A 27,972-nucleotide genomic window follows, 5' to 3' on the forward strand; every position below is an offset into this window, starting at 1 on the left:
TGCGCTACTCATGAGGTTGCTGAAAATTATCCGACAATCCATGACCGGTTCCACCCTTCCTGAGGCTCATCTGGTAAGTGCAATCCCTGAGTTTCCATCAACCTGATGTTCTACTTGAAACCAGATTGCACGAAATTAGCGAATTACACTCATATGCAAACAAATTTGGCTTCCAGGCTTGTAACTAAACGAAATACCGATGTCAACAGGGCGTTATCATTCCACTTTTATCAAAAATCAAGCTCCTTAAGACCAAAGATGCAAGGCGAAGAATAAAAGATGTGTTCAGTAAAATATAATTCTGCTTTAAAAACTCTGTAAAGAAATGTTTATGAAGACTATTACGCTTTAGTTCAAACATCACATATCAGTCAGTAGTAAATCAATAATATTTCTGTCCTAGTTATTTAGAATCATCTCGTTGTCAGAGGAATAGTGCTTAATTGCACCAAGTAGGACGCTGGATACTGATTATCTGAAGCCTAGTGGCTAGTCCACACGGATGTATTACACTTATTGATCCCTGGTGTTTCAACTGCTTCTTCAGACAGCTTAACATAATTTGGTGTAACTTCGATCTAATGAATATCACACTGAACTTAGCTGTAACGAGGAAATATTTCTCGATTCGTTATCAGCTTTCTAGTCTGTTATAGTATACCGAATTTTGTTGATTCTTCTTTTTCCCTGTAGATGATATGGATGCAAGGTGCCTAATACCACTAAGACTCTGATCACAGGTTTTATGGAACTGTGCTGCGTGGGGTTCACTATGACTTGGAATTTGTAGTACTCGTACGCATTGCAGTTTAAAACGCCATTAAATTTACCACTGCCGAAGCAGATGAAGTAGTTGCCGTTTCGCGAGGCATAGACACGAAGTTTTCTCGCCAAATTTTGTCTCATTCCGGAAGTCGTCTTCAAGCAGAGTCCGTTCGAAGCAGATCAGCACAGATTGCTTTCCCCGCTTGTAGCAGTGAGTTTCAAAACAGAGGGAGGGATTTGGCGAAATACTTTTGTTTGCAAGATACGTTGGTGTTAACGTGAGACTCAAGCGACGACCCGCTGAACTGCACAAAGGACACCTAATGTTAATTTGGTGCGATTTTCGGGATACCGTACTTTATTTTCTCGAAATCACTTCCTAAAAAGATTGTTGAAAACGATTCAAAAGTCCACCCCATCCAGGCGTAGTCATCGGGTTTCCGTCAACCACATGTTCTACTTGAATCCAAACTGTACTCAATTTATGATTCGGTTTTGACGTAGGACTCAGCTGAATCTCTTGTGTATGAATGGGCTACACACGGCCGCCTCATGTTTCGTTTGCTACGATATGTGAAATATCGCGGTGTATTTTCTATGACCACGAGATATACTCATCTGTAAAACCAGTAGTGCGTTACAGAAGAACTTTCATCGACTGTTCAATTGGTGCTCCATCAAGAACATGTAGGAAACGTTGCCTGAAGGATAGAGTGGTTACACTATTTTTTTCAGGGGGTATAATAATGCTATTAGTTTTTTTAAAGATTAAAACCAGTGTGTTATTGCCATTCAGAAGGTTGAATTTCATTTACTTTTTATCATTCGGTTGCGTCAGTTCAGAATACGTAGAATTAAGCATAGTAATATTTTTCACAGACCTTAGAGTCGGATTACTGTCTTAATGGATAATGCGATGCATCCCATTTACGCCCCGTTGGTGAGCCTTATCAAAAACCAGAAGTCCGCGATTAGTCCACCTTTTTTGTGAGGTAACCATGTCTTCATCACAAAGTTCAGTCATGCTCCGAGACGTATTATCCGCGGAATGTCAGACATTAATCTTATCGACGCGTTTTTTAATAAAACGGAGCAGAGCAAAACCTTCCGCAAAGAATAAACTATCGAATCCTCATTAGGCCGCCCTGGCTCATGATTTAACGCTAAACTTAATCTGCTCTACCGTTCTATTTTCTGGGGATAACGATTTGTGATTTTTCTTTGGGAGAGAAAAATCTCTGTTAGGTGATCACTAGTAAGTGACACCCCGCTTCAGAGTCCTCCACTTTCTGGAATCCAAAATATTTCACTTTATTCGGGTACCGATGCATTGACATCGTGCTCACGGCTGGTCAACACATGCGTGTTACTTCACCTGAGCACCTAAACTGCATGTACCATTGTTGAAATGAATAAGTCTGTGCTCTTTTTTCGACAATACGTTTTCGCGTACATTTCTGCTTTGAAGCACTTATTATTGGTGGGTTTTCAAATAATCAGAACCACAATTGCCGTGTTTTGACTGAATCACGAAGGTGAGCTATCCTCGACCCAGAATCTTGGCAATCTTAAGAGAGTGAGAGTGTTAATGACTGTTGCTCTGATGACAATGAAAGTTCGTGCGAGCGAAGTTTGTTGTTTAGTTGCCCTAAACGGAATTTCGATTCATACTTAGGCTTAACGATTCCGAATACCAAAAGGAAGAATTGGGTTCGAAACTCCGTGGTTCAATTTACACAAAATTAAGCACAATTACACAACAAACCTCACTTGTCAATGTGTGTTGTCAGCACGTGCACTGATCTGTCACAGACGGGCATAGCGTAGTGTCAAAGTCCACAAGCCAAAATCGGCGAGCGGAATGTTGGCTCTGAGTTCCGAATTGTGGTCGTCCCTTCCGAGGACGGTCTGAATCTGACTGGTGGTGCGAATACCCGGAACTCATTGCAGGACAAGCCATGGCAGTTTCCGCAAACGCGCATCGAACATTAGGCCCCTGCGCACATTCACACACGCACACAAACTCGGTAAAATCACCACAGTTGGAAGGAACGAACTTTGCGTACAGACATGCAAAACAAGTGGAGATCAAAATCACATAGACAGAGTAAGCAAATGAATGGGGGAATAATCACGAGGTCAAGTCAGATTCAAGACTTGGCATAGCGAACAGAAGGTCGTTCTCTCTCACACAGGTCTACCTTTGTGTGTTTGCGTCTCTGTGTTCACTTGGTGTGATATTCGGCGGTCGCCAAAGTCAGTCAGTTAATTGCTTGGCCCTATCCGTTACGTAATGTCGACCCTTGTATTCTACTAGATTAGTGCTTGTCAGTTTCCTGATAACGGCAAGCACCGACTTCCCAGGTGACTCCTTTTTTCTCCGAATCAACCAGACAGTCCAGAAGCCCACTCTGAATTGTCTGTGACACTAGCAAGTAAGCGAGTTCACGAATGGCCAAAACAAACATCTGAAGTCAGACTAACCAAGTTGAAAAATTGAGCTGGATTTCTGGAATTCAAAATTCTTCAGGCGAACTTCCGTTGCGGGATGATTCACGCTTCAACAGAGTAGGATGTTAAAAGGTCCGGACAACTGAAGTGAACGAACCCACAGTCAATCTTTTTGAACATGGCCGCCAACACCAAGACAGTTAAAGAATGTGGTCAAAATTTTGTGACGAAATGCGTAAACCCGTAAAAATATAGTTCTGATCCCCATAACAGTGCTCCCGTCAAATAGACCCCAAGAAAGAGCCAGATGTTTCGTTCTAACATTTATTCTCATTACCATACATACAAGAGGTCCACTTCAGAAAACGGTACAGCCTGATCACTCAGTTTCGTAAGCATACTTGTGCATGTGTCAGTTTACCCACAAAAACAACGGCTTTAACTGCTTGAGTAAGATGGGAGCAATGATAATGCCATTGGTATTGAGTATCCATTCAAACAACTTTGGTCTGGGCTCCAGCGATGTCATGAATCTGTCATTCAACAAGAAAGTATACTTTAGATCATGGATTTCACGGTCCAGCTATTGGTCACAGGAATAATGCAGTCCATGGGTGTTCAGGTACCCGAACCAACCTGCGTTTTTTAAAGCCACTTGTGTTGATTAGTGGGTGTGTTCTCCCTAGTTTTGCGCTGCTCCGCTTTAAATTGTCAACCTCTGTGGTGACTAAATTTCCTAGACTACCAGACGCGAACAAAGCTTGAACGTACCGTTGTTTTATTACAGAGTCCTGGCAAGTGCAAAGCAGTGAGGGTAAGATAGACCTTTGTTGTGAAAACACTGAAGGGTGATGATCAGATGTTAAACAATCGGGGAGACGGCGTAAGTATGTGGTTGTGCGGACACATCTTCCTTACCTGTCTACGTTCACGTACTTTTCAAAGAGGGCCTGATATCTCTTGATGTGATTGTCTGGCTGGGGTGTGTATTCCTGGTATGTATTCCTCACCGTCGATTTATCTTTGAATGAATCCCTTCGTGGAGTTTGGATTTATGTTCTGACTGGTTGAATTACAATTTGAGTTGCGTTGTGGTTCTCTTTCCTGGAGCCTGTTTGGTTATCCTGGCACTGTTTAACTTCGTAGTTTTCTTCTTTCGAGCTGACTGGTTCACCTTCATTTCGCACCGACTTATGCACTGGCTTTTTTGAGTTCATCTGGTCAGTTGCGCCAGTTTGTCCGACGTAGTTGTTCTCTATTTCATAGGAGAGACAATTTCCTTCATTCGGTTAGCTACACACTATTCCTGTCATGCCTTTCTGTATTAGCGGTTTAATCCAGTATTTTTTGTGACCTTTTGACGGTCCATAGAAGCGTGCAACAGTGGAATTCTGATACCTCATTTTTGAGTACTCTTCCCTTATGATCTTTTAGAGACCTTGGGGTTGCTCCGGACTCATACTGAGTTCGTTCGCATTTTTTTTACTTTGTATATCGTTTCTTTCTAGGCAGGGATTTTTCTCTGCGAATGACTGTTAGAGGTCTTTCATCGGCTGGCAGGAACTTTGTATATCTTTCTAGGCAGGGATTTTTCTCTGCGAATGACTGTTAGAGGTCTTTCATCGGCTGGCAGGATCACAATGGCGTCATCGTTCCTCCACTTGTTCAATGTTTCTTCTAGGTGTTCAGTTTATTCGAAGAACTATCGAACGTTTTGTTGTTCGATTAGCTCTATTGCTGCTTCTAGACCGGCCAGGTACTACCGGTTCGTGATGTCTTTAAAACTAGAAGGAGAGCAACATAAACAAGAGACTCGGTTGCGTCTCCTGTGGAAATCAGTGCATTTTGCTAGAAATAGGTGTCGTGATAGAAGCGTTTTTCCCGCCCATGAAAATTATCTACAGGATCGAGCCTTTTTTCAACCGTCAGTGTCCTTGTTCTCGTTCTCATTTTCCGCTACGCCAAGAACGCATTCTTCCAGAGAAGCGTCTTTGTTTTCAATGGCTTATCTGAATATCCGTTCTATTGCCAACCTGAGTTGTGAAAGTTCACGTCCTGGCGTCCTCAAGCAAGCCTTCCTGTGCTCACCGTTCATTCTCCGGTGTTTTCTCATGAGTCTGTGCGCGTCCACATTTACAAGGCGTCTATGTGGTCTAGTTTGGCTAACTTCCAAGCTTCTGGACAAGCCACGCAACTTAGAGGATTGAATCCTGGCAGATATTGGTCGATGACTTATGACTGATATGTGGAGACCTATCGGCAGGTGTCTTCTCATTTACCAGCTGCGTTAGACGTACGATGCTTAAAGTTACCGACGATGCATCCAAAAATCGGTAGGCCGTTTACGTCACTGGTTAATGGTGAGTTAATCAGTTCGTAGCTCAAATAAGAAAAATCGAAGGAAAGTGCATTTACGAATTGTCCGAATAGACAAAAGAAATTAGGAATTAGGTTATACATTTGTATTCGTAATGCACCACTCATGGGGTTGCTGAAAATTCTTCAACAGTCCACAACCGATTTCGCCCTTCTTGGGACTCACAAGGTAAGCACAGTCTCCGGGTTTCCGTCAGCCTTATGTTCGACTTGAAACCAAATTGCACAGAATTAGAAAAATGCCCTTATTTGTAAACAAATATGGTTTTTCGAGAGACTCACCTGGAACCCAGCTGAATCTCTCGTTTGTGATGTTTCCAGGCAGCTGAATGTGATGCACCAGGCCGCCTCATGTTTCAGTCACCATGATATTCGAGATATCATGATGCATTTATATTCGTAGTGCACTAATCGTAAGGTCGCTGAAAATTCTTCGACAGTCCACGACCAGTTTCGCCCTTCTTGGAGCTCAATAGGTAGGCAGGGTCTTCGAGTTTCCGTCAACCGTATGTTCTACTTGAAGCCAAATTGAGCGAAATTACCGAAATACGCTCATTTGCAAACAAATTTTCCTTTTTCGAGAGACTCACCTGGAACCAAGCTGAATCTCTCGTTTGGGATGTTTCCAGGCAACCGAATCCGCTGCACTATATACACGTGTCGCAATAACTCGAATATCGTAGCGATTGAAACATGAGGCGGCCTGGTACCGTACATTCAGTTGCCTGAAAACATCACAAACGAGAGATTCAGCTGGGTTTCAGGTGAGTCTCTCGAGAAACCGAATTTGTTTGCAAGTGAGTGTATTTCTCCAGATTATACATTTTTTGAAATGAATTCGACATCACCAGACACTTGTGAATCGGGTCAAGGCACAAGGCCTCCCGATAACACAGCACAGTCAGGCCATTCGGGCAGGCCACATTTTGTCAAGGGTATTTGTCGTCATTAGGGTCCATTCATATCTATATCAGGCTTGTTTACACAGCAGAGAGAAATAAGGGGGAACGTTGAATTGAAGACGCAAAAATCGAGCAGCAGGAGGACATGAAACAAACACGGCTAGACAGGGGCTCGGTTCAAAACAAGCTACACAACACAAAGATGGATTACGTCGGGTTTCATAACGTGGATTTCATTGTGGCAAGTCAGTGTACAAAGCTTGTGGGTGATCAATGTTTGCATGAGTTTAGATACGGTGTCTCGAATACTTCAGACACATTGATTTACTTTCCTTGTTTCACCTTTTTTTGCACTCTGGTCCCTTATTGAAACGTTCCGTGCAGACGGAACGAAACTGATCTTGGTGTCGTTCAAGCGTGCACGACAACATTTGTTTGAGTTATTACTCTTTGATCCTTGGAGTTGATCGATCCGAGTTCCAATTAAGGTAGACTATATAGACAGACTGTTTAGGATCTGCAGATATGAGATTGAATGAAATGTATCCGCTAGCACTTATTCTTTTTGTTGCAATCTCGGATACGATGTGCCTCAAGAAAATCAGTTTGGACGAAAAGGGAAACTTTGTTGATTCTGATGGCTATACTGTGATGTTTCATGGGATTACTTCTGTTACAAAACAACCGCCGTGGTACGACAAACAGCTGCTAAATCATTCTAGATTACGACTGTACCGTCAGTGGGGATTCAATGTCATACGGTTGGGCGTAATGTGGTCAGGGGTTATGCCTGATAAATCGAAAATCGATCACAATTATTTGGACAAAATTGATGCCATCGTGTATCTGTGTGCTGTGAATGATATCTATGTGATCTTGGACATGCATCAAGATGCTATGTCGTCCGCCTTTGACATGTACGATGGAATACCCAAATGGCTGGTGGACCAGCTACCGAAGTCACCTGAGTGGCTGGCCTATCCGTTTCCATTACGCCGACCACCGAAAAATTGGTTTTTGAACTATCTAACATATGCGGCAGCAGACTGTGCTCAGAATATTTACGCGAATTCTACGGGAGCATGGGTTTACTGGGGGGACTTTTGGGCAGCGGTCGCGAAGAGATTCCGACTGAGAACGAATGTGCTTGGCTATGAGTTGATCAATGAACCACCAATTGGTAACTTTTACAAAAATCCACTCCGGATATTACCGGGTAAGCAGGGTGACTTATAAACCGTTTTTTTTCATACTGATGTGTTTTTTATCGTTTCAAGTTACGTGAAGCGTTTTCGGAGTGTCTTTATTAGACTCCATTAATGTGCTCTGAAAGAAAATATATTCATGAAACAACTAATCTCAACACGGTTTTTGAGGATGTTTCCCTGTGAAAACGGTGATCGCTGAACATCCAATCTCATTAGGACAAAGCAACATATTCCAGACAGCTGAACATCAATCTCATTAGGACAAAGCAACATATTCCAGACATAATCCTGAAAACAAAATGGCATGAAACATGTATTTGTTGTTAAAATACCGCCCAAATACCTGTAACAGTGAACTAACAAATCGCAGTTACAGAAAAGAGAGTACTGTAGCGCCATGAAAAGAAGCTTTCTAATTTCTAGACGTGATGCACTACTCAGAATGTCGCTGAAAGTTATTGGACAGCCAACGACCGTTTTTGCCCTTCTTGTGGGTTATCAGGTAGGCACAGCCCCCGAGTTTCCGTGAACCTTATGTTCTGCTTGAAACCAAAATGCAAAATACACTCATATGCAAGCAAATTTGGTTTTTCGATAGACTCACCCGGAACCCTGCTGTTCAGGCAGTAGCCACTACTCGAAACTGGTATCGCTCATTCGAGTTATGTATAAAACATTTTTCTTCAATTTATAGCCCCATTCATAAAGATTTTGTAGGTCAATCAACTTGAAGGACAACTGTCCGAAAAACTTGACAAATGTATGATGGTTTATATGGTAGACAGATTAACGCTATCGACAATTAGCAGACACTACGGATAGCTGTCAACCCCAGTGCTTTCCATGAATTTGGACATACTGTTCAGCTGGCCGTGAAAAAGGTCCCAGACGTGAGATTGTAATCGGGATCCGACTTCCCATATTTTCACTAAGCTGTAGTGAAACCGGGACAAAATATTCACAGGAATGGAATGATTTGTTAATTCATTCAATTTGTCAACTTTGATATATGTAAGTCACTATGCGAGCAACGACTTCTAGGATGAAAGTCTCACTCATCGGGTGAAGTTTATTCTTCCACTGAGCTACTCAGAGTTTGTTGCTGAAGGAACAAATCAACACGTGACCTCGTGATGTGGATCCCGTGATGGAAGGATGAGCGGTGCTATATCCTGGTCAGAGTTAAACACTGCTGACCAGCAGCTCGTAGCCGAACAGTCCAGTGCTCAAACTACTAGCCAGAACGTCAGACTCTCCAGAGTTTCGTGAAATGTGCACTGCTGATGATTCCCAATGAGGATGAAACAGTTTCGGGTCAAGTTATTCTTCCACTGAGCTACTCAGAGTTTGTTGCTGAAGGAACAAATCAACACGTGACCTCGTGATGTGGATCCCGTGATGGAAGGATGAGCGGTGCTATATCCTGGTCAGAGTTAAACACTGCTGACCAGCAGCTCGTAGCCGAACAGTCCAGTGCTCAAACTACTAGCCAGAACGTCAGACTCTCCAGAGTTTCGTGATATGTGCACTGCTGATGATTCCCAATGAGGATGAAACAGTTGTACAGTGCTTCTCGGCTTTTGAGTATAGATTGGCTTCACTTACAGAACGAAATGTCCATAAAATTGCAGAATTGATGCACGCGTTAGTTATTGAATCCAGAACGTCCGAGAAGTCTGAATTTAAGGAACGGATTTAACGTTCATAAGAGCTAAACTGAATTGTTGTTTATGTTATTGTTGAAGACAGCAACATATAAAGCCAAGAAAGTACTCGCATGCGCGTGATTTGTCGTACCATATGACGAGAAACCAGAATGAGACGGGGCGAACTTCCTTCTCAAGTTAAGCATGACCCTTAGATGATCCCTTTTGCAATTATATTTCGAAAAATAACGGGTTAACTACTCCAACTTAAGTTGCCAGATGCGGCATTTTTGGGACGGCGCTGGTGAACGCATACCATACCACAGCATACCGTAGTTTTCCATCATTTGGAAGTTTTTGGACATTTGAGTATTGCGGAATCCCTTGGGCGGATTTTAGAGTATACAGTTACCCAAAAGATCTGCCGGTCTGGTCTTGTCTGGTCTGGTGGTCTATCTATAGAGAAGAAACCGCATTTTTGCACAGTGTTTGTTCCGTAAAGACGAGTCAGTTCGACTGGTTGGCCTGTTGCCTGGTCGGGCCTGAGAGTAGCTCTTGTGAAATTTGAAGGCAGAGGTGAGTTTGAGTGATGCAGTTGCTTCCTCCGGTGAGACCATCTGAAATATAAGCTGTTATTCGAAGGAAGCAATCTTCAACTGATCCCCTAATGCATAATTCAATGGCTAAATATTCCTCAGCAGAATAGGTTACGTTTGGTCGGTCGCTTGAAACTCCGCAGAGGTGAAAGCAAGCGTATAGTGGAACGGTTTCTCTTGGTAACAGTGAATAGAAAACATCTTTCATTTCCATAATTTTACCCATTTTAAAACTGGCTTTATTAGGGCTTCACATGTGCTCAGTACAAACATGAAGCTTTTGGTTCACGTGAGTATCAAATATAAAAACATCATCTATTCACTGGACAGCTGCTTGATGTGAGAAGTGCTGAAAATTTGATTTTTCTAATTTGAATGTTAGCGGATGAAATTGTGCGATAAGAGAGCCTTAACTGTTTCGAAATTGTTTCGAACCCGTGGTAGTTGGGGCTGTTTATTGACCAGCTGGCCATCGATCAATACGTCGTGATTTACAATTAAGCTGCCTGCAAGCTAACGCTGGTGTCGTCAAAGGAGCTTACTTCATAACTAAGCGTTGTGAAGCATGAAAAAAAATTGGGGTTAGTTTTGAATGAGAGGGATGAACGGATTATTCAACTAGACGTCACTTTAAAGTGTTGTATACACATACAATTCACTTTCACCAGCACAATCATCATCATCATCATTCTCATCATCAGCGGCAGCGGCAGCATCATCAGAGAGATCAACATTAGTGTTCACACTGATGCCTCACTGCCGTGCAATCACAAAGTTTATTTAATTATGGTTAAAGCCTTAAACCGAAAAGAAGAGGAAATAATGCATGAGGGAGGATCGACCATCTTCAGGTCTACGCCTCTAGGAGCTCAACCAAACGATCTGAAAAGAATGTGACTGCAAGAAAGTCACAGATATCGACTGGCAGCCATTTCCCTCAATGTCTCCAGCTAAGCGTGGAGGAGCTGGGTCACGCTGACCCCACACCGGACCGCACCAACAACGAATAAACTCTCTGCAATCTCTTACCCTTTTGTCGAGTTATGCTTTGATCACCTCGCTTTTTGTGCCATTCCAAAAGTGGCACAGTGAACAATACTTGTCTCGGTAGACGATGTTTCGGCATGCGTAGAATACGGCCGATTTATAACAGCTAATGGTGCTGGATGTCATCGTGATTGAGGTGTCCGCTTCACAACCAAATGCCCGTTTCCCAGTTAACTCGGTACGAATTCGTTGACACTATCCGACGACAGCAGCGTTTTCAAGAAATCGTTGGTGAGAAGGTCTAAAAAGGCCTCACATAATCAGTCCGCAGACATCATATCTCGCAACCGTACAACAATGTAGCCGTTACTGTAGTCTGGTGCACCTGGCCCTCGGGTCAAAGTGATATGCCTTTTCGAAGCCACAACTGATAAAAATTAGCAAACGTGATTCGGGCTTTTGAGATTTGTGCATCGACTTACAGACACAATTCCGTCAGAGCTAATACAACTACTGAGTTATGTTTTCTTCTCTGATGCTTCTCCTTGAATTGCACGGTGTGTGTTCGGAGACTGCACGCTATGAAACAGACGCCAGACGCACGGTGAAGGATGGTATGCTGGTTTTCAGTTCATTCAAGAAAACTTGTGCTTCGCCCTCGTATTCATGGATAAGGGTCATGTCGTCTGCGCACTCCAGATCGACGAGATTCTCACAAATTACGATCTGAATACCGGTGTTCTGAAAATCTTCTAGCGTTCACCTGATTATTTCATCGACGGCGAATTTGATCATGAATGGAGGTAGTGGACATCTTTGTCGAACACAATTTTTTAAGAAGGTTTCCAGACAGTTCACCACACAGTCTCACACGCCTAGAAGCATATGAATATAAAGACCGGATTATGTTCACAAAATTCTATGGCGTACCCTCTTGAGCAAGTATGTGTGACGGCAGTTATTGGTCCACGGATTCAAAAGCATTTTCGGTGTGCGGGAATACTGGAAGTTTGGGTCATCTGTACACACGGCTTTGCTGCAGCACCTGAGGGAGCGTGATGATGCAGTCAACGCGGCATCAACCCGGTCGGAATTACGTTGGATCCTCACGGGTCAAATTTTTGTGTCCTGACGCGGAAGCAGTAACGCCGACAGCCCTGTTACAACGGGATTCAAAATGACATGCTTGTGGTTATTACATCCACTGCTAGTATCCTGTTTGGAAATAGGTACTGTTATCGACTTCGCCCAATTTCTGGGAAGGTCCCTTGCTCCCATATAGACGTAAATATGCTAGACATTTGCTGGCTGATGAATGTGCCACCGTCCTTTAAACGAGTAGGTGGAGTTTCGTCACGATGGTACTTGATTAGAAATATGCAATGAGACACTTCTGAGGCTGAAGGGAGCTTCATATTCACAGTCCACATTTCTGTTGACGTTAAGCGGTCCGGATCGTCGGTAGAAGGACACCAGAACTGTGTTTCCAAATACTGCTCGAACCACAAAGGTTCAAATGTTCAACGTTGCTGGGTATCAGAAAGCTACTCTCGACTCTGATGGCCTTGATGACAAAAGGCTTCCGAAAACCGTTCGAACGAATGAAGTGGAATAACCTTCGGGCGTTCCTAGGATTTTTCGCACCTTCCACTTCTTCGGCTTCTCGGGTCTACCAGGTTTTCCAAGCTGTACGGACAAATCAGTTCACCTGTCTTCGAGTTGTGCATCTGGTTCAGTTTTGCTTGGGACGAGGAGGAATCCTTCGCTGGGCCTCCAACGAAGCCAAGATAATATCAGAGGTATGGTGTTTGAGATTGGTTAGCTGAGTTGCACCCCAGTCAGAAGTCCAGGCACTGAGTAGCGCATGGAAGGTCTTTCACAAGTAGCTATCATGAACCGTATCGGACCATTCGGTGGACGTTCGAGAATCCGGTTATAATGGCATTGCTTGATTTCTGGATCCTGCTATCTAAGTGATGGATGCGCGTTTTACATAGACTTTTAAACTGCAATAAATTTGCGGCAGCGGACAAGTGCATGATTGAATTCCACTTGGCACCCTTGAATGAGTACAAGCTAGTGTTAGACTTTCACTACTGGTAAATGATAGCAATGCGGTCTATTTGGACTCGGGTTTGGTTCACTGGTGGGCAAAACATTGTGAAGCGATTTCCGATTTTCCGGAAATCGATACTGTAAAGAAACAGTCTCCGGTAGTCGCTCTCCGTTGTCCCTGCATCTCATATCCAGCCGAAGACAACCACAGCATCGTTTGGCCTACCTTCCTGAGCGTTTACATTAACAGTAGACAAAACAATGTCCGGGATTTTAGAGCACCTAGGGCGTCGTAGAAACTGTCAGTGGCAGATTCACAGCTGAAGCCCGTTGGGGGCGTAAGCAGCACGATAAACATGGAGCACCGAACCACACTTTCACGAAGTTCTTCCACAGATTTTGTCAAACGAACCGCACAGAGGGGAATATCAGCTGGCATCCAATCAAACAGAGATGCTTCCAATCCATGGATCAACACAGGCACACCCCAGCATATCCAGCTGCAGCGGCCTACGCATCATCAGATCTGCGAAGCCGGAACCTAGGACAGATTAAAGGAGCATTGATGAGAATGGTGGCCTAACTTAGCTACTCGAAGCAAGGTGAGCTTTTGGGCAATTTTTTTCTGGTCGAGTAAGCTGAGAAATCACCTTGGAACTGGTGCAGCTTTTGGATAACTTATGTATTTCCTGGTAACGTCACACAGGTCCCATTTGGATTTGTACAGTTTAATTGACAACATCCCTATCTCAGTTGTATGTACTCACAACCGGACAGGTCGTATCCTTGTAGGCTTACCAAAAGTCCCATTCTCTGAACATCACCAGATTTCCTGATGCATGACAACAAAACACGCTTTATTAGATCCGAACTCCAATTGGATGATGCTCCACATCATAAGCGGGGCGGAAAGCATGTTGACTTGGGTGCTTGCAGCCATAAAATTGCATGGTATTCTTCACCAGTCCATGATCTGTGACAATGATCTCATAGGACGGCTCGAATTTCATCCACGAGAGCACGAAGAAAGCGAACTTAGTTGCAGGACACGGTATGGTCATGAAACATGACTCAGTAAATAAAATTCAATGTCTTTGTAATGTACTACTCATAAGGTTGCTGAAAATCCATCGACAGCCCACCTTATGAGAAACCCAATGAGTAGTACATTACAAAGATATACATGTATCGCGATATTTCAAATATCGTAGCGACTGAAACATGAGGCGGCCTGGTGCAGCACATTCAGTTGCCTGAGAACATCAAAAACGAGAGATTCAGCTGGGTTCCAGGTGAGTCTCTCGAAAGAACCAAATTAGTTTGCAAATGAGTGCAGATTCAATAAAATTCAATTTCTTTGGGTAGAAGGCTGTGTGTAAACCATCGGTAAAAGTATGACCGTTCTCAAAGAAACCGAAATATTGGTCATGCTGTGGAACTTTCGAATTTTCGCCTTGCATTTTAATTACGAGCCACCACTCCTCACCCTGCAGAACCGGTCACCCCACTCACTTCTTCATTCTTGGGCAAACACGTTTACCTACTGCTGTGGGTCTACAAAATTCTTGTGATTTTGTATTCCGTTAATTGAATGATTCAGTGAAGTTTGTGAAAAATTGACTGAAACGGGATGCTTTGAAGCATTTCAGCAGGTGGGGGGAGCTCGAAGCTGGTTAGATGGCATCATCAGGGCAGAAATGTGGGGAAGGACGGCACATTGCGGCTTTGATGTCCATCAGTGTTACAAACAATAATGCCGATATCCATCCCGCAGCCACATTAGCATTACTGGTATGGTTGTCCTACGGGAAAGATGGCTGCAGGCCAGTTTGAGCATTGACATACTTCCAATATAAGCCCAAGACTAATTTCAAGCAGACCGTCATACCAGTTTCTGCGGGTTGACGTAAGCAAGAGAAAAAAGCACTTTAATAAGTGTGCTGCCCGATTTATGAGCACCAAGCCTCAACTGTCTAATTTTACAGTTCAATCCTCAACTCTTGAGAAACTCTCAATAAATCATCGCTCGGGAGTGTAGAAAATGCAATTAGAACGTCTCTACCGGACCTATTGACGTTCACCGAACCCACTGCTGATGCAGTCGTTTACTCGGTATCGGACTCTCTCCTTGGTTTTGATGGAAGCGTAGATAGGCCTGAAAACTTCTCTCCTAACATCGCTTGGTCTTAACAAAACCATGAACTGACGTACGAGATTCGATGCACAAACCGATTGGGCGCTAGTCAACAGTACGCATAGCTTCGCAACACGGATCTACCCTACGTGGTTCCTCTGACCACCGTGTCCTCCAAGTGGATTCACAAGTGAATTGGTCGATTGCACACAGGAATTTCGGATAAATGAAAGAGAAAAATTGTTCACGGCAGAACCTCAGTTTGTCAAAGACCGTTGGCTCGAATACTGATGTTTACTCTTACCCGGAAACATCATTTCACTGCGAATTAGAGACCAGCTTCTCGAACCATGGTTCTAGTACGTGTTGCTGAAAGTATTCGATCACAGAGATCATGATCTTCTGAAAAGTACGATATCACATTTCCTTTGTGATATGAGGAGCGACCAAGTGTTCCGTTAATAAAATTCAATTTCTTTGGGTAGAAGGCTGTGTGTAAACCATCGGTAAAAGTATGACCGTTCTCAAAGAAACCGAAATATTGGTCATGCTGTGGAACTTTCGAATTTTCGCCTTGCATTTTAATTACGAGCCACCACTCCTCACCCTGCAGAACCGGTCACCCCACTCACTTCTTCATTCTTGGGCAATCACGTTTACCTACTGCTGTGGGTCTACAAAATTCTTGTGATTTTGTATTCCGTTAATTGAATGATTCAGTGAAGTTTGTGAAAAATTGACTGAAACGGGATGCTTTGAAGCATTTCAGCAGGTGGGGGGAGCTCGAAGCTGGTTAGATGGCATCATCAGGGCAGAAATGTGGGGAAGGACGGCACATTGCGGCTTTGATGTCCATCAGTGTTACAAACAATAATGCCGATATCCATCCCGCAGCCACATTAGCATTACTGGTATGGTTGTCCTACGGGAAAGATGGCTGCAGGCCAGTTTGAGCATTGACATACTTCCAATATAAGCCCAAGACTAATTTCAAGCAGACCGTCATACCAGTTTCTGCGGGTTGACGTAAGCAAGAGAAAAAAGCACTTTAATAAGTGTGCTGCCCGATTTATGAGCACCAAGCCTCAACTGTCTAATTTTACAGTTCAATCCTCAACTCTTGAGAAACTCTCAATAAATCATCGCTCGGGAGTGTAGAAAATGCAATTAGAACGTCTCTACCGGACCTATTGACGTTCACCGAACCCACTGCTGATGCAGTCGTTTACTCGGTATCGGACTCTCTCCTTGGTTTTGATGGAAGCGTAGATAGGCCTGAAAACTTCTCTCCTAACATCGCTTGGTCTTAACAAAACCATGAACTGACGTACGAGATTCGATGCACAAACCGATTGGGCGCTAGTCAACAGTACGCATAGCTTCGCAACACGGATCTACCCTACGTGGTTCCTCTGACCACCGTGTCCTCCAAGTGGATTCACAAGTGAATTGGTCGATTGCACACAGGAATTTCGGATAAATGAAAGAGAAAAATTGTTCACGGCAGAACCTCAGTTTGTCAAAGACCGTTGGCTCGAATACTGATGTTTACTCTTACCCGGAAACATCATTTCACTGCGAATTAGAGACCAGCTTCTCGAACCATGGTTCTAGTACGTGTTGCTGAAAGTATTCGATCACAGAGATCATGATCTTCTGAAAAGTACGATATCACATTTCCTTTGTGATATGAGGAGCGACCAAGTGTTCCGTTGGCCCACCCATTTCCTTGCGGTTTTCCAGTCTCAGCCAAGTGGTGGATTGCTGAAATGACGAACTGGCCCTTGAATGAACGGAGATTGTAAACGCTCTGCTCCTGCAAATAGCTCCAACGTGACATTAATGCGTTTTGTGGCTACTTCTAACAAGCCCACAACGTCTGCACTTCTCAATTGGTTTAGGAAATAGCAACTACACATAACAACCCCAAAACTTACTGGGTGCTTAACCGAATCAGTCTACTTACAGGCAGACCTGCCCACTCATGGACACAGCCGTCGTCATTGTACTTTCGGTTGCCCCGGCGCTAAGTACATGCATTTGGTAGCATTAGGAGAAACCACCCACATTGGTAGACTGCAGGTAAGGATGCTGGGACAAATCGTCCTTACTTCCTCTGTTGTTCGAGTAGCAACAGAAATAGTCTGGAAATGTCACAAATTGCTTGTCCTAACGGCTGAACTGCATTAACGGCGAGTAGGGAGACGTGAGCAATGATGTTACGGATGCCTCTAATACAAAGAGATGAAATACAACGATGCAGACCGAATGGGTAAATGGGTCCCACTGTGACTGAGACAAACTATTCCTAAATGAAACCCCAAGGGAGGGTTCCCCCTATTCAAAGTGCCCATTGAACCCTATTTATAGTATCTGTCGCACATTTCCTTACTTGATTATTCAGATAGTTTAGAGGCCATTTACCAGACACAGAGTGTACGACTGTAGACTGGAAGACCTTAAACCACTTTTATGGTAACAAAGATCGATGTATAACTGAAGCACACAGAATTACTACAGTTTTGTCTGATTTGACTGACAGCAACTCGCAAACCAGAAATTCTTACAAGGGGCAGAAGTTGGAAGGGAAGTTGGACAAAGTGCTTGATGTGTGCTGTTAGGTACGGAATATATCGCACCGGCAAATAACTTTCTGGATTTCAAGGGTAAGCTTGAATAAGACTGGTATCTAGTCTTGCCGAGTTCAGCATACGAAGACCAGATCTAAATCACATCCAGACACCTACGCACTTAGTTTATAAGTATCTGAAGTAGAACTGACTTTACCATGACGTCCTAACTCTGACATAAGCTTTACGAAACAAGATGAGCGGATCAGTAACTTGGCAACACGGTGGCGGCACAAAGGATCTGACAACTGTCTGGAAGCCGCTCATTGGTCATACGTCAAACCAGGTTAAAGGCTGTAAAGTGCTGATGCAGAGGACGAGAAGATATCGGCTACAGGAACAACGAAAAATAGCATAAGCACCCAAACGAACTCTTAAATAGATGTACGCTGGAAAGACTGTCTGAGAGAAGGAATGGAGCAGTCATTGTGCATTTTTTAAACCAACCACTAGATACTAAAGCGAACATCTGAACGCTGAATTAAAATGTAGCTTAGGTAACATGGTTGCAGCAGGACTGTTCAAGAATGCAGCTGTATTTCAAAGACATGAATAAGTACAACCTACTAAGGCGTACCGGCAAAGTAATGAAATTAATCCTCGTCAGTCTCTCAGATGCCGAAGTAACTAAAGCCATTGCGATATGATCACGTAGCTTTCTTGTTGGTTACAACCCAATTGATCTGGTTTGTGCTACACTGTAGCTCTAGTGAGGTTCACACGAATGAGTCCATTTTCTGAAGTCTCTCTTCTAATGCCTTACGTGGGCATCCGACTTTGCTAGCTGCGGAGTACTAGGATGAGTTCTTGTCGAGTATGGATATCAGCCGGAGTTTGTGAGCTCCAGTAAATGTCCACATGGTGGAATATTGTTATGGTGACAAACCTGTGGACTGAAACCCGGTGGTTTTGAAACTATCGCAGTCATGAAGCGGGACTGTATGAACTCTTAGACATACTTCGCATGCTGGTTTACGAAATGCGATGCTTGTTTGATGCAAGTCTCTTCAATACAAGACGTTTGAAACAATGACTATGCTTTACCAAAATAAGGATAGTGTCATCTTGTTGGCGGGGCAGTTCGTAATAATCACATGGGAACACGACAAACCGCAACGACCAACTGAGAATTTATTGAGTACTGTGCCATTGTTACGCACGCGAATCTGCTTGAAGGCCATGGGTTGGCCTAAGTTATGCAAAATCTATAACTCCCTCCAAGAATTACAACGACAGCAGATTGTGCTGATTACTGCAACCCTGGTAGCACATTGCTTATTGAATCGATAGTGAACTGAGAACTCAATTCACTAAGGTTAATACAGTTTCTTGCAAGCTTGGGAAAGGAGAATGAAAAGTCAGAATAATAGCTGTAGATCAAACAACGCAATGCTTGTGTCTCTAACTACATGACAAGGAAGTACTGATCACACCCATAGTCTATTACCCGATACTTGAACAGATTTCATATAAAATATCCGACGGTAAAATTCCGCCTGAAATGAGAAAATGCGAAATGCAGAAGTTCTTCGGCGAGTTTGCAGCGACCTAATGGCGGTGGTTAGAAAATATTTGTTGAATAGAGCAAAACAGAATGAGGAAGCAGCTGGACAAGTTATTGTGAAGGGATGCGACCCTAGTGGGTGGAATCAATAATACGTGCACATGGTGGAAAATCTGAAGGTTGATAACAGGGTGTGGAATGAAAACTGTGGAAAAGGAAGGAGTGAGTGACATGAGATGGCGTTCCTCAGTTCAGCTACCGACGGCCTAGAGTAAGAGGCCTGAATTGTATGAGATGCGGGGGGGGGGGGGGCGATCTGAGACCAAAACTAGCTGGACAAAAAGCTCAGAGGCACGCTTGCGAGGCACTACTCATGAGATTACTGAAAACTCTTCGACAGCACAAGACCGGTTACACCCTTCCTCTCCGGACTGACCAGGTAGGCGTGGTAACCGAGTTTCTGTCGAAATTATGTTCTTCTTGAACCCAAATAGGACAGAATTCGCAAAATACTCTCATTCATACACTAATTTAGTCTCAGCGGGAGACAACTGAATGCATCTGAATCTCTCGTCTATCATGCCCTTCAGCAGCCTTACAAATGATGTGTTTCGTCTTGACAGTGTAATGTGCCTTCTCGAATATCATCCCACATGGACAAAAGGTGGCTATATGCAAGAAGTTTAGTTGAAAAACATCACGAGTGAGAGATTCATTTGAGAATCGCTTGAGTCTTTCCCTGAAACAAAATAAGCAATCTCGTTTCAGAGGGGTTTGATAAACAATCAAAAGATTTATTGCTGGGCAAAATTTCGCTTTTAAAACAAAAGCACCGTCAGGTCAAGTGAGGAAGTTACCAAGTTGACTGGGTTTTCAGGCAGTCAGGGAACCAGTCCTTGAGAGTTCGTATCACCAGCCGACTTGATCAGTGGTGGATATCGTTCTGAACTTCCTGTTTGTTCGTTAGTGGGGGTGACCAACTCTTACGATAGGTTTGTTTGCAACTGAGTGTAGTTCGCTAATTTCGTGCTATTTGGTTGCAAGTAAAACATAAGGTTGACGGAAACCTGATGATCCCCAAGAAGAGCGAAGCCGGTCGTGGGCTGTCAAATAATTTTCAACAACCTTATGCATTACGAATAGAAATGTATCACGATATGTCAAATATCGTAGCGACTGAAACATGAGGTGGTCTGGTGTAGCACATTCAGTTGCCTGGAAACATCACAAACGAGCGATTCAGCTGGGTTTCAGGTGAGTCTCTCGAAAAACAAGATTTGTTTGCAAATGGGTTTATTTCGCTAATTACGATAGCTTGTTTAAGGGTTTGTCTTCATGTTGAATAAGGATTTTGCGTACTTGCTTTTCCGGTCTAAGTTATCTTAATAGACTATTTCTCTTAGGGTTCGTCCACACATTCTGTCACTTACTGGCACTTACTGCACTGACTGGCTGTCTGACCTATATAAACCTTCGTACAGTCGTTACATTTTATTTATTATACACAGTTCCTAGTCCTGTTTACCGGAAGGCGATCCTTCAAATGCACCAAAACTGAGCATACTGTCGTTCTTTTCTGGAATGCTACTCTAATGTTAGCCGTATTCGGTACCCTTATAATGACTTCAGATGTAACTGTTTTGTACGGAATGACTGCTGTTCCCAATCACTCATTGTTGGATCTTGGTGTTGGCACCAATACCCTTCTTAGGTGCCGTTTAATTAAATCCACTGGGTATCTGCTGTCTTTAAGTCACTTTTTTATCTCAAGTTCCGCTGCTGTCCGGTCGACCTTTTCCGTACACTGTGCTCTTACTCTAGTAAACATTGCTGAAACTAAGGAAGTTAGTGTAACCGACGTGGATTCTATTTCTGTGCTAAACTTAATATAAGGGTCTAAATTGTTAAAATACTGGAAGATTTCACTAACTTCATCACTCACTACCACAAAGAAAGTGTCATCTGCGTAACGACAGAAACCCCCCGGTGGACACTCGAATCCATCTAAAGCTTTCTGTTCAAAGAGTTCCATATGCATATTGGCCAAAAACGAGAATATTGGAAATTCCGTCGCTAGACCTTGTTCTTGAGAGTAGATAACTGAGTCAAAAACAAAATGACCGAGGTTTAGGCATACTTTTATGCTTTCAACAATCTCATCCACGGATAATTGCGTTCCTTCTTGCAGCGTTGTGTCTGCCAGTGGCAGTCTTTTTCCTATTTCCAGTACGGATGTTGGTAAATCTGAACGCTTCAATCAAGTGCGGAGAAACACGGAAGTAACATACTTTCAGCGCAAAACGCAAATTAATTTGCCAAAATGGACGTAAGCTAGTTTCACAGAAGCCACTGTTCCATGCCTACAATCAACACAGTCTACGGCACGGGACCACCACCATGAACATAATGATTAAACAAATAATACATATTGTGTCAGCAAGGTACACTGACTAAATTGGCGCCGTAGACATACAAACGACTTTTTCACTGCTTATCCACTTACAAGATATAACAAAGAAATCATAGGAAGGGTTTTATACTTAGTAGGAACTACACGTGAGGTAAGGAGCAAACTTCCGCCAGAGATATTCAAGGGAATCAGATTCCAAGGGATATTGTTACAAAACAAGGTATTCCGCACGAAAATAGTTGTGGAGTTCAACCTAATGAAAGAACTAAGGGCAGATTATGGAGTATAAGGATGAAGGGGGTGATTTACATCAGATAACGAGGTTTTTGATAGTGCAAAATGACATGAAATTGACTGATGTGCAATACAGTCGATACAGTAGAATGCATACAGTCCACATTTGCCTGATAATTTCACTGGGATAAAAGGACAATGGGAAGCATGAAAGTGAAAAAAGTGTCTTGTCAAATATTGGTCTAATAGCCAACACCGAGGAAGTTTCTTAGCTCTTTCACATTTAGTTTTTCTTTTAGAGATAAGGAGAATGTCTTACAGTTTGAAGGAGCTCGTTATTTTTTCATTAGCTGTCACCCGACGGAAGACTGAGATACCCAAACACTTCATCAGGTAACAGACCAGCTAACTCAGGGGCGCAGCAACCGCGACCAATAGGGGACTGTCAGTTAACGAAACCGTGTGCCCCAGATCGCTTTACAATGGTTGACAGGCGAAAATCCTCGTTATGTGACGACGACCGCAACTAGATGCGGCAGCTTTGATTGGGAACGGATGAAACATTCGGGGAACAACCAAAAGCTACTCGAGACCTTCGGTAGTATGCGTGTTAATTGTAGCCTCTGTGTCCAGGCCGTAAAACGTGTTCCCATAATGAATGGATGACAACTTCAACGCATAGAAACAATGCAGTGACGTAGATGATCAAGGAAGGTTGACAGTGAAGAAATAGATGTTGAGGAAGAGGAAACGTGTGAAGACAGTTCTTGTGGTTCCAAAGTGCTTTGTATTGTTATGACCAGAAAGACTAATTGTGTTTTGTTTAACGCCGTCGCGTGGTCGTTCATCTGGCTTCAAATCACTGCGAAAAGCGGCATTCATGTGTGTCGTATCACCAATAAGCTATAAATTTATTTAGCTTATCGTGACAAGTAGTGACGAAGCACTTACTCAGGTAAAATAGAATCTCTACGGTCGATTTTACATGGCACCCATTCCAGCATGACATTGCGCATCCCGTAGTAAAGAAAAAGAACTGGTTCCAACCCCACATTACAGTTTTTTAAAGTCTAATTATCATGCATTGACAGCTTGTTACTCTGTCCTCCCTCTTGTTTCCAAGGTTACATGGGTAAAGTCCACCTTCTCCCCGTCTACGATTATTTGGTTGAACGTATCCGTCAGGTTGACAGTAGTACACTGGTCTTCTACGAACCGATGACGCACAGCCTATTCCTACCCATTGTGGGTGGGACTGGAATGGGTCGCGTACCAGGTTTTCACATAGATCCGAAAGAGAGGAACAGAAGTGTGTTGTCGTACCACTACTACTGCTGGTTGCTTTGGTTCTCCGATCCAAGAAGTCAAATGTCGTGGTTTCAGCAGGAATTATGCGATAAGGTAAGTTGCTTTCAGTAGCGAAGAGAACCCGAAATAGCCATACTAGCTGGAATCCAAAAACGCTAATTCCACAAGAAATCCAGTAACTTTTTTCATTTGTCATTGAATGAATGAGCAGATTTAAGACTTGATTGTCATGCCATTGAGCTTTTGAAGAGTCACGTCAAGTGACAGGCTCTTTTGTGGATGATCCTTTAATCAGGTGTATATTGTAGGATCAACTCTGAAGCAGTGGACTAACTTGGGTAGACACTAAACAAGGGTTTACTCCCTGATTGTAGACTATCATCACCAAAGCTTTCAACACTGCACACGCCTCCCGAAAGAAGACAGGTGGTGGAATGTTTCTAACTGAGTTTGGACGGTGTGCACCGGATGGACATGAGCGATCAATAAATACTGTTGAGTGTAGCACAATTCTACGAACAGCAGATGAACGGCTCATGTCCTGGACATACTGGGGAGGCGATTTTCTGGATGATTATGGAAAACCTATTAACGAACAGGTGAGAGGGACGTTACGTGAATTCACAGTCTGTTTCTTCACGGAGTTCTTCATATTTTTTGAAATACACTACTTGCCATACTAATTTGGTTTTAACAACAGGCTCAGCTAAATCCAACAGAATCCCTTGTTTGTAATATTCTGCAACTAAATCTGCTGGATGGAGGCCCTCTCATGTTTCATTTGGGACAGTATTCGAGATACCACAATAGATTGTCTCGAATGTCGTCCCCATAGAAACATGTGGCGGCCTATGTTCAGCACGTTCAGTTGAAGGACACGGTAAACGAGGATCCCCCGGGGATTCGTTTGAGTCTCCTGTTAAATTCATTCTAACGTATGCCAATTACACTTGATCTGTTTAGAGTGAACTGCGCAGGTGAACTGATTCGAGTGAGAGCTATGGTACCCGAGAGAGAATGAAGATGCGAATAACTGTTGCTCTGATGGCAATGAAACGCGTTGGCCCTACTGTGATAGATAGTTGCCGTTTAGTACGCCGGCCTGTCTCTGGCTGTGATGATCTTTCCGAGTTAGTCTTGCTCGTGCTTGAGCTTCTCCGTTGTGTTCTGTTGTTTCATACACTTTGTCCGGACATGGCCTGCTGATCTCGTGATATCAGCATGCCCGTTGCCGGCTGATTTGTTTTTTCGCGAATCAACAAGAGAGTTTAGCTACCTAGCGGCATCTGCGACTTTGCTAGGCTGCCAGAAATGTTACAATCATAAGAGTTTATTGATCTAGACATCGATCGGTGAACTGCCTGGTGTGATATTTGGGTGTATACCACTCCATCTTGCAGTAGCACTGTAGATTATGTAGTTGATGAAAACATGCTAAACCGTGCGCCAGAAGCACTGGAGTTAGTCAAACGGCTTGAAGAGACATCGAGAGTGCCCCCAATATGAAACAACGACAGCCCACACGAACTAGTGTAATTTCCGCTTCTATACTCACGGTTCCGAAACTACATGTAAACTGCCGTAACCCTTTGTGCCCCTCGCGAGAACTGCACCACATAGGTTTCCGTGCTCCTCTGGAGGGACCTATAGGCCGAGGTCTTCATGTTTACCTACACTCCGACCTCAAGCGTAATAACGAAGCGTATGTCCGCCAGTCGCCTGGCAACCACACCAGGTCTTTGGGATACGAAAGTGTGTTGTCTGTCGAATGTCACCCGATGTACACGACAGTCAAAAATCATATCACGAGGAGAAAACATCGAAAACATATTGAATGACACTGATGAGTGGTCCAGGTTTGTTCCTTATTCTCATCTTTGTAAATAGGCTTCGATCGCCATTCTTAAAGGACGATGATGCGTTCCAGAATTTCAGTCGCTAAAAGGTCATCTGCATGTTGGTCATGAAATCTTACCTCCAAGATACCTTGATCGAAGTGCTGATGGAAAACCAAACGCTGACTGATCAAATCACAATTATGTGACCACATTTTTACCACTTAATTGAAATCTGTACTTTGCGAAACGTGAATGTTCTTGTGTGCATACTTTGACCTAGGTGTTTAGCTACCTACTTTGTTGTGCGTTTTTGTGGGTGACTATCCGTTCCATAGCCAAGCAAAAACAACTCACCACCGTGATATGTGTGATTCTTGGATAACCTAAGCTCGAGTTTATGCTTACTGACCTGTTGACACATTCGCAAGTTTTGATACACTGTGTAGTATGCTGGAAAGTGAACGACCATTATAATGAAACCTTAAAAATATGTATTTTTTCGTTCATTACTCTCAAAACGACAATATCTTTATCTTTTACCTGGTTACTGCGCAAGAACTAGCCGATTGGACAAACTTTGGTTTTTTTAGGTAAGCCGGTCTCAGCTGCAAGTCTTTCGCATAAGTGAAGATTTTCTACAATCATAAATATCGACAAAGATTATTTTTTATCCGGGCATGACCTGATTTATTATAAGGTTGCTGACATCATGAAAGCCTTTAAACTCTTCTTTTCTAGCTCTTTCGTCAACGGTTTGGTTAGCTTATTCATGACTAAAGGTATAGCTCATTACTTAGCAATGCGGTCCGTCGGAAGCTTATGGGATAAAGTGAAATAATGGATAGGAACACATTCTAAGGGGTCTCCACAAGCGAGGTGATAATCGATGAGACACGAATATATGCATTATTATGTAGCAAATATGAGTGTCAGGGTAGGTCGTTGTCTACGATAATTTAATGTGACAGAATGGTCAATTACTGCCTTGTCTCTCGTGTAGCCGAAAACAGGCATGAAAAGCCTGACATTCTCATCTTACAAGACATGAATGCATGGACTGCGGACGAACTGAAGGAAAATATGCCAACTCAAACCGGAAGTGGTCAGTATCACGCTGGTTTGGGCATGGCCATCAGAGGGAAACTAACTGATACCGGGCTGAGTTGCCAGTAGTGGCCGTTTATTGACGATGTACCAAACATGTAGATTTCAAAGATATTCAAACGTGGTCGTTGGCTTGTTCGCTGAGCTGGGCAATTTGATTGCAAACGTTTCATCACCAATCGAGGTGACATCATCAGTGCGTTATTGTGGAGCGTAGTAGTGCGTAGCGGTGGGTTGGTGGTTGTGCGTTGGGTAGTGTTGTGCGTGTGTTAATATACGTGCTGCTAGCAGGGGATGACATTTGGTCGCGATTAGTTGTTCGGTCGGGTGATTTCATTGGTTGCTCCGTTGTCCTGTATCCCCATTCGCCGATGCCCACGTGACCTTTGAGCTTGGCATCCCCTCCGTCGTAATCTGGTCGAAGCTAGATTGACCTTTGTCCCTTCCAGTCCTGGGTTGTGACCATTATTGATTTGCCTCCAAGGAGTTCCTTGTTTCGTTGTTTGTGAATCCAATATTCGGTCTTCCTTGAGTTTTCCGGTTGAGTTGTTGGTCTTTTGCACGTAGGGGTGCGTAAATTGGGTCCAGTTCGATGCACCGGTTGATCGAATTTGCCGTCGAGTACCATGCTTCCAGAAATTCTCTTCCGTGCCTCGTGCGTCCGTATACCAAAATTTCTGCGTTTTCCAAGTTGAATTTGTGGCCTTCTTGGTCCTCGTGTATGGATATCAAGGACAGGGGGTCATGCCTGGGAGTTTCGACAATGAGTTAACTTTTTGCAATTTAAATCTTGAAGAGGCTGACTCGGATTCTGACCTAGTTATGGAATTACACTTAACCCAAATAAAGTCCATTCGCTTCGAGTTTTGCTGTTAAATAATAATTTAAAATGACAGAAGGGGCTATAATCCTTTAAATGTATGTTAAGCTATGGCTCAATATATTTCTAAGTTTTGAAGTCTGCATTTTCCTTGGATGGTTTGACCGTGTTTCGGACAACAAGGATACCCTTCAAATACATCCTTACTCGTTAGAGAGCATACAAAAATTGTTAAACTTACAAGCGTACACCACCATCCCAAGCTTGAATTTGATTTTTTCTCACCAAATAATTTTCAGTCAATATACAGGGTCACTAGAAATATCAAGGTAATGTAAATATGGCTTACGGTGTCTGTTAGCACTAGTTTAACTCGTTGTCGCAACCATCGTTCAGTGCTTCCCACTGGATGAGTTATTCCAACATATTTATTTTGCTGGATTTTTTTATTGACACAGGAGAGGTGTAGAATGTTCATTATTGAAAGTACTCAGGTCGTTAATTTTACACGGGCGCTGACCTGTTACCAACAGCCACAAGGTCAGTGGGGGGCTTTTCTAAGTTGACAGTCATCTTTACACGATCGAAATATTTGCCAGATAATCCTAATCCAAATCCGTTTTCTTACCCAGCTGAATTATTTCAGTCGACCCTATCCGCAACGAACTCTGGGCACTTCTGGGCACCTCAAGTTCGACGTTCGAAATGGATCGTTGGAATATGCGTTTTTGACAAAGCCGACAAAAGGTACCCAAGAAAATAAGATAATTCTCAGCATGTATTTACCATCATCTGTTCACTATCCTCACGGACTGGCTGTTTGCGTGGAGCCAGATGTGATCCCCACCGAGATTATAGGAAATCACCTGATTCTCAATGTGCCCAAAGAGATGACGAATGTCACCTTCAGTGTAAACGTCAACATCAGAAGATTGCCGCAGCCAGAACAGCGCTGGTCTTCCACATACTTTGCTGTAGAGAACATCGCCACTGTTTCGTCGGAC

The 27,972-nt window shown here is 43.3% G+C and overlaps 1 protein-coding gene across 1 annotated transcript; it reads left to right on the forward strand.

The window, feature by feature from the left end:
- Positions 1-10: 10 nt before the first annotated feature.
- Positions 11-27,972, forward strand: T265_13449 (hypothetical protein; the record flags this gene model as incomplete). The annotated part of the gene is made up of 5 exons (XM_009168904.1): positions 11-73; positions 7,236-7,710; positions 23,022-23,299; positions 23,581-23,805; positions 27,601-27,972. Coding segments are annotated over 5 exons (1,413 nt in total), but the record flags the coding sequence as incomplete, so codon positions are not given.

This window comes from Opisthorchis viverrini (assembly GCF_000715545.1).
Source record: "Opisthorchis viverrini unplaced genomic scaffold opera_v5_66, whole genome shotgun sequence".
NCBI classification, from domain to species: Eukaryota; Metazoa; Platyhelminthes; class Trematoda; order Opisthorchiida; family Opisthorchiidae; genus Opisthorchis; species Opisthorchis viverrini.